We start from the raw sequence: 13,283 nt of genomic DNA on the forward strand, positions 1-13,283 counted from the left end.
TAACTCCCATGTTGATAGAGATGGGATCAGTAGCCTCTCCCTCATTATTGAGCCTGACCCTGGCACTTTTATTACTATGCAGGCTCATCAATACGTGTATTATCCAGCCCGGGCATTTTAGCTCTCTTAACTTGTCCCACAGGGTCTCCCTTTATAACTTGATCAAATGAACTACAAAAGTCCACAGAAATTATGTATAAAGTAGCATTTTCATTACTCAAGGTATTATTAATCAATAGGTCCAGGACCCTGATGTTATGGGTTGTCCCAGAACCAGGTCTGAAACCCGGCTGTGCATAGTTCAAGATTTTGTTTGTTACAACCCAAGTTTCGAGTTCCCTGAGGACAAGTGTCATAAATATTTTGCTGGTAACGTCTAACATGGAGAGAAATCGGTAATTACCAGCATTAGTGATCTCCCTTTTTGTGTACTGCTATAACCACAGACCTTCTCCATGAGGACGGGATCACAGCGGACCTACAAATGCGCGAAAAAGAGTGTCAAAAGGATATGTGCCCACTTGTCCGGGTCACTTTTCAGTACTGAATTTGCTAGCCCATTTGGGCCCGGGGCGTTGGAGGATTTAAGTGCTATAATGACCTGCCTTGTTATGACTTCAAGGTAAAGATTTGTGCTATGGAGGGAGTTGTTTCCAGTCACCTGCCAGCAAAATCAAGTGTGAAAAATACAAGTACCAGAATCCTCAGAGCTAATTAATTTGTTACACCTGAAACAGAAATGCAGACCTGCCTGAAAAAACACAGAAACTCAGCCTCCCTGAAGATTGATGAAGTCATGAAAACGTGCGTTAGGAGGAGAAGCTAAAGACTGGTAACAGAGCGCCTGCCTTCACATCTTTAAACATTGTTATAGGAGTCCCGGGCTCACAAGGCAGTGCAGCAGGGCCATCATGCCTTACATTGGAGAGCCACAACCATGGCTTTCCCCCTCCCCCCATCAAGGGGAAGATTTGTGCTATGGAGGGAGTTGTTTCCAGTCACCTGCCAGCAAAATCAAGTGTGAAAAATACAAGTACCAGAATCCTCAGAGCTAATTAATTTGTTACACCTGAAACAGAAATGCAGACCTGCCTGAAAAAACACAGAAACTCAGCCTCCCTGAAGATTGATGAAGTCATGAAAACGTGCGTTAGGAGGAGAAGCTAAAGACTGGTAACAGAGCGCCTGCCTTCACATCTTTAAACATTGTTATAGGAGTCCCGGGCTCACAAGGCAGTGCAGCAGGGCCATCATGCCTTACATTGGAGAGCCACAACCATGGCTTTCCCCCTCCCCCCATCAAGGGGAAGATTTGTGCTATGGAGGGAGTTGTTTCCAGTCACCTGCCAGCAAAATCAAGTGTGAAAAATACAAGTACCAGAATCCTCAGAGCTAATTAATTTGTTACACCTGAAACAGAAATGCAGACCTGCCTGAAAAAACACAGAAACTCAGCCTCCCTGAAGATTGATGAAGTCATGAAAACGTGCGTTAGGAGGAGAAGCTAAAGACTGGTAACAGAGCGCCTGCCTTCACATCTTTAAACATTGTTATAGGAGTCCCGGGCTCACAAGGCAGTGCAGCAGGGCCATCATGCCTTACATTGGAGAGCCACAACCATGGCTTTCCCCCTCCCCCCATCAAGGGGAAGATTTGTGCTATGGAGGGAGTTGTTTCCAGTCACCTGCCAGCAAAATCAAGTGTGAAAAATACAAGTACCAGAATCCTCAGAGCTAATTAATTTGTTACACCTGAAACAGAAATGCAGACCTGCCTGAAAAAACACAGAAACTCAGCCTCCCTGAAGATTGATGAAGTCATGAAAACGTGCGTTAGGAGGAGAAGCTAAAGACTGGTAACAGAGCGCCTGCCTTCACATCTTTAAACCATATATTTATACTTAGTGTAACAACTGGCGCGGGTATATTTACATCCTAGAACTTGTTTTTGTGTTCTACCCACTGCTCCTCACCAATGAGATTCACTATTCTCGATCTCTGGTCCCCTCCTGCCTCTCCTAATGTTTGCCAGATTCTTCGAGTATTTCTACTCATAAGAATCTGTATGACGTTTTCCCATTTCACACGTTGTTGGGACTTACGATAGTGATAGCGCCATGAGTGGTACTGCCGCTTGATGTATTTAATCCCAATCTGCCTCTCCTGCTGGGACCTGTTGTTACTAGAAGCCACCCCGCAACCACGAATTTCTTGACGCATTAATCGTTTACGGTCCCAAATCCTGATGTCAAACTTGCCCCTTTCCACAGCTTTCCATCTAATTTCGGGAGCCTGTGGGCACTTAAAGAGGAACTCAGTAAGATTGTATCCACACCTCTGTCTCCTCTGGTGATTTCCCCCTTAATTCAATCTTCATACAGCATCCCTCGGGAAAGATCAGGGACCTCATTCTTTCGATATTAAACTGAGTCCACCTTATCCGATTCCCTTGCTTTTTGGCTTTGGTACAGTGCCAAATTTTGGATTTCCTACCCCTCCCACCAGGCTCTTAATTGATCATTGGCTCTTAATGAACTTGAATAGTGTACATACCTGCTAGGGAAGAACTGCTCAAGAGAGCTTCCAGTCTTTTAATTATAAGGCAGGTGGAAATATATTGCTTATTTTATTGTCACTTTACTGTTAGAGTTGTTGCAGTGTAAACCTTGCATTAATTCCCAGTCCCCCTAATAGAGCAACTATTTAGAAACTACCAGGCCCCACTGAAATGGGGTATTCAGGACTTCATCCCCCAAGATGCATCTTGTTCAGAAATAGAAAATCTGGAGCGGACTCTGGAGTGTCAATGATTCTCGAAAAGGTAACGCTATGGGGGATACGATAGACCGCTTTAGTCAACAGGTGCAGATCCTCAAATGGGAAAACCTAACTTATGCCAGCCCCTCCCCCCAGCGGCAGTGCTTGTGAAGGAGTACCGTTTTCTCACTCTCCTGCAGCTGCATCATTTAAAGAGAGAAATACTTTGTTCACCCTCCTCCCCAAAAGTAAACATAATTTTTGCAAAGGTGGGAACTTATAGTGGATTGCATGTCCATTGTGATGACCTTGTTAAGCTTTTTTTTTTTTAACGCGCATAATACTGGACCCCTGTCTAAGTGTGCGACCGGGATACAAACCTATGTTGCTATGCTTTGTCTTGCTTCCAAGACAGACGCATGCTATTGTAAGGGACTCAATGGTGGCAACAGTAAAGACGGACCCAAGTGATCACAGTTCAAGGGTGTGTATTAAACTGTGTGAGTGGGTGAGAAAAACACCTGATCTAAACCTAAATCTAAGATGGGAGCAAGCTACGACCATTAAATAATAAGGCAGTCCTAGTGGCGGCTTGTCAAATAAAAAGGGCCTATACTAAAAAACAAAAAACTATTGCCAATCCTTACCTCTAAGTTACAAAATAGTGTGGGATAATGTTCACCAGAAAAGAAAGTGTTCACCAAATAATAAATCAGGATGTTATGACTGGGGCCTCCCTTCCAAACATTTTTAGCACTGGACAAGGCAGGACTCGTGAGCACAGCACCCTCCTGGACATCACCAGCACAAGGTTCTAGTTCCTTGCAACAATATCAGGATCTTCTGGGGCCAAGTCTCTTTTCTGCAAAAGTCTCTTGCCTTAGAAGGCCTGGAGGACCATAAACAACAACAAAAAGTATCTTCATTAAATCTTCACATTGGGCGATTTCTCTTCACCCTTAGATCCCTGTCACCCGGGCTCCGACCCTTCTTGCTACGTGGGCCTCCCTTGGTCGTATTCACTGCGGCCTTTTGCTCCGATCCGAATATTTCACTTGTATTCACGAGTCTCAGTGTCTTCTTTTTTAAACCATCTTCCACTATGGACATCACATTATATTGCCATTTGCAACCTTCACTCAACACAGTTCCATTAACTATCGATTCTCCCTCCGACTCACCGGCGCAGATGAACCGCTTGGTATTTCTGGTCTCTGGAGTCAAGGGCGGTATGACGGTAGCAAGCGGCTCTCCCTGACTTTGTTACCAGTCTAGGAGGGCTCCGTACACCATTGGCATCTGTTACACCACACGCTAGCTGTTGTTCCCGGCCTTATAGTTCCTTTCACGGAGGCTTTGCGGGTCTGGGTCTAAAAGGGCCAGGGCACTTCCCTCCTTGTCCTTTCGGTTATCGCCGCCTTTCTCCTGCTCTTGAACTGCCGTCCTGCAATAACTGCCTTGTCGTGCTGCCTGCCTTGCTCAAAGTGTGCTCTCGTGCTTCACCTTAAAGGGCCGTCTGGTGTGTGTGGTTATTGTCAATTGCCGGACTTTGCCTGACCCTTGTGTTGGGACATGTCAGGTAAACGGCCTGGTGTTAGTCTGTTGTCTTTCGTGGTATAAGAAAGTGTTTGTTTTATTTATATAGCACGCCTCTGGGCGCTTTAGAGTACGGTTACATGAGCATGGTAAACCGATTGTGCTGCATAGGTACATACATTGAGTGTGTAGGCAGGTTGGCAGAAGATAAAAGTACATACATTCAAAGGAAAAACAGGTTGGCAAAGGGTAAAATACATACATCTGTGGAGCAGCGCCAAATGCAGAAAGGTATTTGGCTACATACAGGTAGCTCACAGTAGTTATTTTAGTTCTTGCTAAGTATCCAGGAGATAACACTTCTCCTGAAGTTGTCGAATACTTGTGTGGCCCTGATGTCAGATGTTAGGGAGTTCCACAGTTTGGATGCCAGGACCGGAAAACTGTCTCCGCCTGTTCTTTTTAGGTTATACCTAGGGACCGTCAGGCAAGAGGTATCTGTGGATCTGGTGATCTGTGTAGAGCAGGCTTGTCCAACCTTTTTGAATGTGGGGCCAAAGCATTAACTTTTTGTCACCCAGTGGGCCGGCGAGCCAAAAGTAAACAACCTCACCCAAAACAGTATATTAAAAAGCAATATTGTGTGACCTTTGACACAATAATATAATATAATATGATAGGTTATTTATAACGCGCTTAATACCCAGAGGTTTCTAAGTGCGGACACCGGGAACGAACCTGTGGAACTCCGTATCGTCTTGCTTCCAAGGCGAGCATGTTGCCCCGGAGCTATCCTCTTGCGACAATCCCAGGCAGTGATAGCCATGCAATCCCAAAGATAGCTTTTGGTGGCGGGGGCAGTGATCAAAGGTTAGTTGCGTGTGATTTCTTTCAGTGTGTATGTGTTAATATTTTTCTGAAATAGTGGGGGTGACCAAGCATAGCGAATGAGCTATAAGGATCTAGGGAGGGCTTAGGGGTTACTCCCCAGAATTTCTTTTCAAATTTGGGGTTGAAATGGTGCATTCAGCACGTGGGCATGCATTGGCAGTGCAGCGCGTGGGCATGCATTGGCAGTGCAATCAGAATCTCTGGTTGTCTTGCAGACTTTCTACATGCCAATCGGAGCCCACAATTATAAGGAACTTCTGTGGGCTGATGTATGCCCAGCTCACTTAGTGAAATCACCAGTAAATCAAAGCTGTGGACCCGAGCTGTTCAGAGCTGGCCCTCCTCGTAACTGCAGCAAAATAAATTCTGCCACAAGACCAGGGGCTCTTGGAAACTACGGTAGGAGAGCTCCTTGCGATCAAAAGAAAGTGATCCTGGCCCAAGAGAGGGAAGGGGTGAGAAGCAGGGAGGCGAGAGGGTGACTTTGACTCCAGAGAAGAGGGGAGCCTCTGGAATCCAGAAGAGGGATGTGTTGAGTGACGGTCAGTATCGCCCTCTCTCCCTCCCTCAAACCACCCCCCCCCCCGTCCCCTCTTAGAATCCTCCTACTTTGCCGGTTCTGTTAAATCCATCCTAGTACTGCCCATAATCATTTATCCTGCAGCTCTGAGGGCAAAGAATGTAAAACCTTGAAGTAGTGCTGGCATTTGGAGATGTGTACCATTGTAATTAGTGAGAATTTAGCTTTTAGAGACAAAGGCAGCCCAATTCACTGGATTTCCTTGGTTTCCAGCCTATTCAATGTCTGTGCTTTTTAATTTCTTATGTGTGTGTCTCTGTGCAGGAATCTTAAAGTATTGAGTGGCCATACGCACCTTCGCCTCTAATAGTTATCGTCCCCAAGAGTGGTGTTGATGAGAATGCCATAGTTCACCCTGTCAAATGCAACTGACATATTTAGAATGGAGGAGGTGGTGGTAAGAGGGTTGTGCTTGTACTGTTCAGTGTGCCTTAATTTGGTACTGGCGTTGGGGCTGTTTTGTGAAGTGCAGTTTACAGCACACCAATGGAATGGGTTGCATACATTGTTGGGTATCAATTGGTTAAATACAATCTGCTCTGAATAAGTGTAAGGGGGTGCAGGGGGAGTGTGTTGAACAGTACTTCAATGGGATGGTGGTGTTGGATGAAAACGGTTGGAATTTTGAGCACAAAGAATGATGCCAGAATAAGTGAGTGGTCAAAGCAGTGGGTCCACCTAGATTGTTCCTATATTTTTCCTTGAGGGAGATGTTTAGATAGGAAAATAGAGAAACTTTGTGCTGTATTTTGTGATTAGCCTCTTACCCTTAGGATAGATGGTTTCACACCTCTCACCTGATGGGCTGTAGAAAAATCTCCCTACTGTTTTATATAGATATTTTCTGTTTTATAGTACTGGTTGTGTTCACTTACTGTTTTTATGAATCTATATTTCATATTACTTATGTCATAGTTTAACTCCATGCACACTATTCCTGTTTGTGGACAATCTTTTACTTGGTCTCCCTTGTGAGTGAGCTGTACCCTATACCAATGTCTAGCCCTACCAACAGTGAAGACTAGCTGCTCTGTGGCTACCAGTAAGAGCTTGTTGAAACTCTGCATGTCCACTACATGTTTGTTTCTCTAAACCACAAACCGATGGTGGTGTAGGTAAGCCTTCCTACAACTGATGTGTACTGTTTTTAAAATGACATCCGGTTCTTGGAGTACATGCGCCAGTACTTTGAGCCATTCAAAATGGGTGCTGTACAAAACCTCCTGTAACATACTTTCCAATAAATGACACGTGCTAAACCGAGATAAACCAACTTGTTGAATTTGTTTAGTCTTCTGAGTAATAAACATTTTGGTTCTCTGAGAGTCTCAGCATCACAGGGGTGTGGTCTGTGCAGGGCCACTGGGCTGATGCCTGTGATAAATGACATCTGGTGATAAATTGGTGGGGGGAAAAGCGCATAAAACGCAAGTTTAAAAGCCAAAAGCGCGGACGTTTGAATAAAGGAGCAACCAATGCATGCATAGGATTTGCAAAGTGCAAACCAACTTTGAAGGAACGTGATCCTCCTATATAGGGGACACACCAAGCAAGGGAGTTACAGGTTGGGTGAAGAGGTTGGTAGGATGTGTAGAGGAAGAGGAGAACTCCCAACCTGGAGAAATATGGTTGAGCATAGAGATGAGGGATTGGCGAGAGGCTCTGGAAAGAGTACAGTCTTCCAGCCCTTTGGGAAGTGGAAGATTGAAGAGGGCGAGACTCCTCTTGGTTGGCAAGTTGTATCCAGCAAAAATAATTTAGTTGGGGGAGGGACTGAGATTTGGCTTCCATTTTAATATTATGAGAACAGCTAAAAGGAGAGGATGGTGCATTGTTTTCTGGTAGATGAGGGATTTTCAGCAGTGCAAAAGATGGGGAAACGGTGGGGAGCCGATATTGATAGTAGTATAGGATGAATTTATGAAATGGGGTATGTCACGAGAGCAGCAGAGAAAAAGTTGCATTCACAAAAATGACAGTATTTTCACACTTCCATTTTTTTACTGACCTGCATAGCATGTAACATATATAGACAAGCTTGTGGCTCAAAATAATGCATCCACTACTTGGATCTGTGTTTGACCTCATGGCCGAAGGTTAGAGACTGGCTGGTTCACTCTTCCCTTCATCCCTCTGAGGTTGATGAAATGAGTACTATTGAATTGGATAACAATCTTTTATCGGCACTCAGAGGGCCCCCTGGGGCGCAGGGGGATGATGGCCATACACATTATATTAGACAAAGAGGTGCATTCATTTTTGAGATTTGATTGAGAACTTTGACACTTTTCAACTAGTGATGTCTGCTTGAGGCAACTGGTGAAGAACCAGTTATCTTAAAAGAAGCGTTAATACATTATACGTGTTTTTAAAAAGAAAACTCAAAATGTTACTTTGCAATGCATTCATTTTGGCCAGTGATCTCAGCCAAACAGTGCAATTGTTGGAATGTTTGCTTTATTGTAACTAATTGTTCTTTTACCAGTTCTTCGACTCAAAACTGTCCCCGAAACAACGCTTTTCTCCCATGGATCTAATTAGGAAGATTAAGGAGCAAAAAGAAGAGCTTGGGCTGATAATTGATTTAACATGCACTTCTCGTTACTATGACCCCAAGGTAAGTCTGATTTTAGAGGTGGCGTGTGCAGCGGAAGATCTGATTTTGGAATAGTTGGTTTGAATGAATCATGCTTTATCCACCACCTTGGAAAATGTAATAACTTACATCTGTATCTCTATTTTAATGCTAATTATTTTATCTGGATTATTCCAACTCACACAATGCCCTTTATCCCGTTAGATTCCCATAGCTCTACTCTGTTGGTGCACTAGGACTAATCATATTTTTTCACGTATAAGGGGATACAGGAATTCTTATAGGTAACCCCAGACACCTTGTTCTACCTGTTCTTGGTTCCCGCTATCATTGGTTTTTAAAAGAATGTCCATTGTCCATTTGTTTTTCAGTTGTCAGCGTAACAAATGTCTAGTGACACATAATGGAGATTACCCAAGCTTACAGCACAGGGAGTCTTGATTCTATTAAAAACGGAGGCAAGCATTGTGCTTATTCTCTTTATTGCTACTGTGAGACAGGCATGGTATCAAGAGAGACAGACTCAAAAGTATTTGTTTTAAAACCTTTATTTACTATGGTTCCTGGGTTGGTGTAATGCCTGATTGGCACTAACTCTAAAGGGATGGTTCCCTTAACTGATGTTTCTAATGGCCGTTGTTGTCTAATAGTCCAAGATAAGTCTGCCTGTGTCTAAACCTATGCTTGCCTTCACTCTTTACAGAAATGTGGTGGAAAGGCCTTTGAAAAGGAAAAATAGTGGTTCAGCAAATATGGGAAACCAAAGTTGGTTTCAGGTGGTCTTCTCACCAGGTGCAATTTGGTCATTGTCATAAAGATGTGTTCAATTAACAGGGCTGTTCGTAAGATTTTCTCCAGAGGGCCCTTGCAGTGATTTCAAATACCTTCAATGTCTGAGTTCCTTTGTGTTCCCTTTCCCAAGGTTCAACTTATTCAAGTTTCAAACGCCACAAAAGAAATGTAACACAGTTCATCTTGAAGCCCCTTGGGGTTCCCTTCCCCACCCTTCAATCTTTCAACACTAAAAAGAAAACCAATACGTCTCCAACTTGGTTGGGCCTCTTAAAGTTCCCTTTCCCAAGCTCAGACGCCTTCCAACTTTCAAAACAGTTTTATCATGATGCACTTCGATCTGCAAGGAGCTGGCCAACCCTGCTGCAGTCTCCACCCCTCCTTTTGCCTCCCAGGTTCTTTGCAATGCCTTTGCCTCTTACTTTATCTCTAAAACCCAGGGCATCCTATCCACCCTCTCCTCTGCTCCCCCTTTCTCCTCCTTTCCTTCCCTGATGAGGTAGCTAGACAAGTCCATCTATGACAACCTCATCAAAACAGGTCCATCCCTATTCCTCTAAAACTATTAAGGATCACTTTGACACCCTTGCGCTGGCCCTTGCCGATTTCTGCAACCTCTCCTTTGCCTCTGGCTTTTTCCCCTCCCCTCTTAAGCACTCCCTTGTGCATCCTCTCCTCAGGAAATCCACTGCTGATCCATCTGTCCGGCAAACTACCGCCCAATTTCCATTACTCCCTTTTTGGGTAAGCTCCTGGAAAAGCTTGTGATCTCTCAGCCCAATCTCCATTCTGACTCTGACTCCCTCCATGACCAACAATCTGGCTTCAGAGCTGCCAGAAGCACCAGGAACTGCTCTCCTGAACATCCGTGAAGACCTGCTCTCCAACCTCGATTCTAACATTCCCTCTGTCCTTATCCTACTTGATCTCTCCTCTGCATTCGATGCAGTCAACCATACCATCCTGCTCAATCGTCTTCGTGACAACCTGAGTATGACTGATCAGGCTCTGGCCTCGCTGACCTCTTTTTCTCTCTGATCGGCCCTCTCAAGTACAACTTGGGTCTTTCCTTTCTTCTATCTCCCTCTCCACATGTGGAGTCCCCCAGGGGTCTAACCTCTCGCTCTGGCTTTTCAACCAATACCTTGCAACTCTCGCTTACTGCATCTCCATTTTCTGCTCAACTTTCCAGTGCTATGTTGACGACACCCAACTCATTTTCAGGCTTCCATTGAAAGACCGCAAAATGAGGCTTACTACAAAGAAATGGAAATAGCTAGTAACCAGGCTGTAATAAATACTATTGTTGAACCCTGACTGGGGTCTCAGCGCCCCAAGATGCATGCGTACAGACACTGTGGCGGGAAAGAGCCCTGAACAACCAAAGTGTCTTGCATATACACATTACAGGAATAGCATACAATACATTTGTACAGCCCCCTCATGCAATAGGGTTCATGACCTTTCCACGTAGGTGATATTACTGAGACAATGTTTGTGCCTGCTTCCCCATCCTCCTACTGACTATTTACAGTCTGGGAGTGGGGCAAAGCCGTGTGTGGGGGCATATCGTGTTCTCTGGTACAAGGTAACATTTGCTATACAGTTTATCTATGTTGCTCTTGAAGCCCGAGGTCAGTCTTCTCTAAAGCTTAGAAAACGGGATTTCCAGCAGAGGAGCACGTTGCAGCTGCACATTATTACAATTAATGGTTCAATGAAGAAACATGTTCGAGACAGACGGGCACCTAACTTAGATTTGCTATGCTTCTGCAAGGACTTCAAGGTTCTACAGTGTAAGACAAACATGCTCAGCAGAATGGGCATTCATGTCTCGTAAATAACAAAGTTCATGCCGCGGTCTTCTACCGCGTTCAGTGAGAAAGGCAAAATGAACAAATAACTGAACTGAACATTGCATCCAAGATGGGCGAGTGAAACAAAATGGCAACATGGCCACCATTATTGTAGTAGTAAGTTTGTAGCGTGATGCGAATGTGCTTAGGCCAATATGCATACCTATAGGACACTAAAATAAATATATTTTCACACCTTCAGCCTCCTTCTTCTCTCATCTCTGATTGTCTAATCGCCATTCAAAACTGGTGTGCCGCCAACGATCTATGTCTAAATGCCAATAAGACCGAGATCCTCCTTATTGGTACACCATCTCCATCCTTTCCTCTCACTCTCTGGCCGGCCTCCCTTGGCCCGCCTCCTACCCCCACCTGCGTGGCTAAGAACCATGGGGTTATCTTTGACTCTACACTTTCCTTCTCTGCACACATCTATGTCTCTAAAAAGTCAAACTTTTTACTTCACCTCCTTGGAGGTACTCTGCCTTTCTCTCCTTCCCTCAAAAGCTCACTGTCTCCCAAGCTCTGGTTCTTTCTAGACTGGACTACTGTAACAGCCTCTTTCTAAATCTACCTCTCTCCACTCTCTGCCCTCTACAACTAATCCAGACTAGGACTGCAAGATTTGTCTTTGCCCTCAAACCCTGGAATCATATCTTTCCAGCCCTGAAATCCCTTAATTGGCTCCCAGTGGATGCAAGGATTAAATTTAAAACCCTCTTCATTGTCCACAAAGCTTTCTGGGGCCTGGGTCCAAAATACCTTCAACTATCTCTCAGTAAATACCTCCCCTCTCGAACCCTTCGCTCCACTACTTCGACTCCCTCAGGGTTAGACGTTTTGCAAAGAAACAAGCTGGGGGTAGATCTTCGGCTGGTGCCTCCCTTTGAACAGCCTCCCGGTCACCTTGAAACTTGAGGAAAACCATCTCCGGTTCCGGAAGCATCGCAAGACCTTCCTATTTACCTCTGCCCTTGCTCCCCTTCTCCCCTGTTGATCCGTTTCCTTTCTTGGCATCGTGCACCTGGCCACGCTCTGGCATTCGGGCCCAGGTACCTGCTCACCCTGCCAGCCTCCTGCACTGCCTCCAGGTTGCCCGCTGCACTAGGGTTCTGTATCTGTACCCATACAGTCCCCCTCCCACTTTTCTTCTGCACTTATCCTTTCTGACTAACTTTCACCTGCCACTTGCTGGCTGCACTACCAAGGTTTATCGCCCTTATTTATTATTATTTTATTTTATTTTTATTTGTTTTCTCTCCTCTGCTCTGCACTTTGCACTCCCCCCACCCCCTTTCCATGCACTTTCCCCCGTTTCCCTTTTCCATCCACTTGCGCTTCTTAAATGTCACTGGGTTTAGTAAGATCGCCGTTTTCTTTTTTGTTCTCCCTTGTTCCCCTCCCTTTTTTGCCTGGTCGCGCTCTGAAATACTTGTGTACGAGCGCGATATAAATACATCATCATTTCATTTCCTCAATAGGCCTCTCTGGGATCCCTTCCCTCAGCTCATGCCTCTTCCAGCGTTCAACACAAAACCAAATACATCACAGTTCCTTTTTAGTTTCAAAGGGCACCCTTCCCCAAGCTTGGGCCCCTCTAGTTCCAGACACAAATTCAGCTGGTCAGGATGTGCCGTTTCCTTATATATGGTCTTTCTTACATGCCATTCTCTCATGGGGTAGAATCAAAGACTTTTGAAAAATTCCAGGCTCTTTGCTTTTCCTAAGTGCGACCACTCTGATCCATTGCCCCTCTTTGTTTCTTACTCTTGATTTCCATTGCGCTTTTTGTCTTCAGGTGCTTCCTGCACCATTTGTGTATTCCTTCCCTTTGTCGTGCACAGTTGCACTGTCCGTTATTCCTTCTCTCTGTTGTGCCTCTTGCACGCTTCTTTCACTGTTCCGTGCACCCCTGTACATTTCCTTCTTTCTGGGTCGCTCACACTCTTTTTACACTCTTTTTTTTCTATCGTGCCGCTTTAACTTTTTTCACAGGCTTATGACCCACCTTTCACTCGTATCACTTAATTGTCCAACTTCATTCCATTTGCTATTTCACACACGCCTCTCTCCTTGGTTTCGCGCTTACTGTTACTTGTATCCTCCCATTGTTGAAGTCTTCGCTTTAGCTTCAATCCAACATTTACACAAATGTGGTGCTCTTTCTTACGGGTTTCTAGTGTTACTTTGTATCGCGCTCTTCACAACCCGGCTCTACAATGCTCTGACTCACCGGGCTGACTTGTGCGCTTCAGTACTGAAACAGCTCTTAGTTC

General features: G+C 44.9%; 1 protein-coding gene across 6 annotated transcripts in view; it reads left to right on the forward strand.

Annotated features, from left to right (window-relative positions):
* DUSP11 (dual specificity phosphatase 11) overlaps positions 1 to 13,283 on the forward strand; it is a 494,978-nt gene that overhangs the window by 102,720 nt on the left and 378,975 nt on the right. For 5 of the 6 annotated variants that reach the window (XM_069618930.1, XM_069618928.1, XM_069618926.1 and 2 more), the window contains one exon: positions 8,249 to 8,380. The exons of the other annotated variant lie outside the window; for it this stretch is intronic. In XM_069618930.1, the coding sequence (XP_069475031.1) occupies positions 8,291 to 8,380 (90 nt within the window). In that variant the 5' untranslated portion in view covers positions 8,249 to 8,290. The remainder of the gene's footprint in view (positions 1 to 8,248; positions 8,381 to 13,283) is intronic. 6 annotated transcript variants of the gene reach the window in all.

Source organism: Ambystoma mexicanum, chromosome 10, assembly GCF_040938575.1.
Source record: "Ambystoma mexicanum isolate Mex_15411 chromosome 10, UKY_AmexF1_1, whole genome shotgun sequence".
Classification (NCBI taxonomy): domain Eukaryota; kingdom Metazoa; phylum Chordata; class Amphibia; order Caudata; family Ambystomatidae; genus Ambystoma; species Ambystoma mexicanum.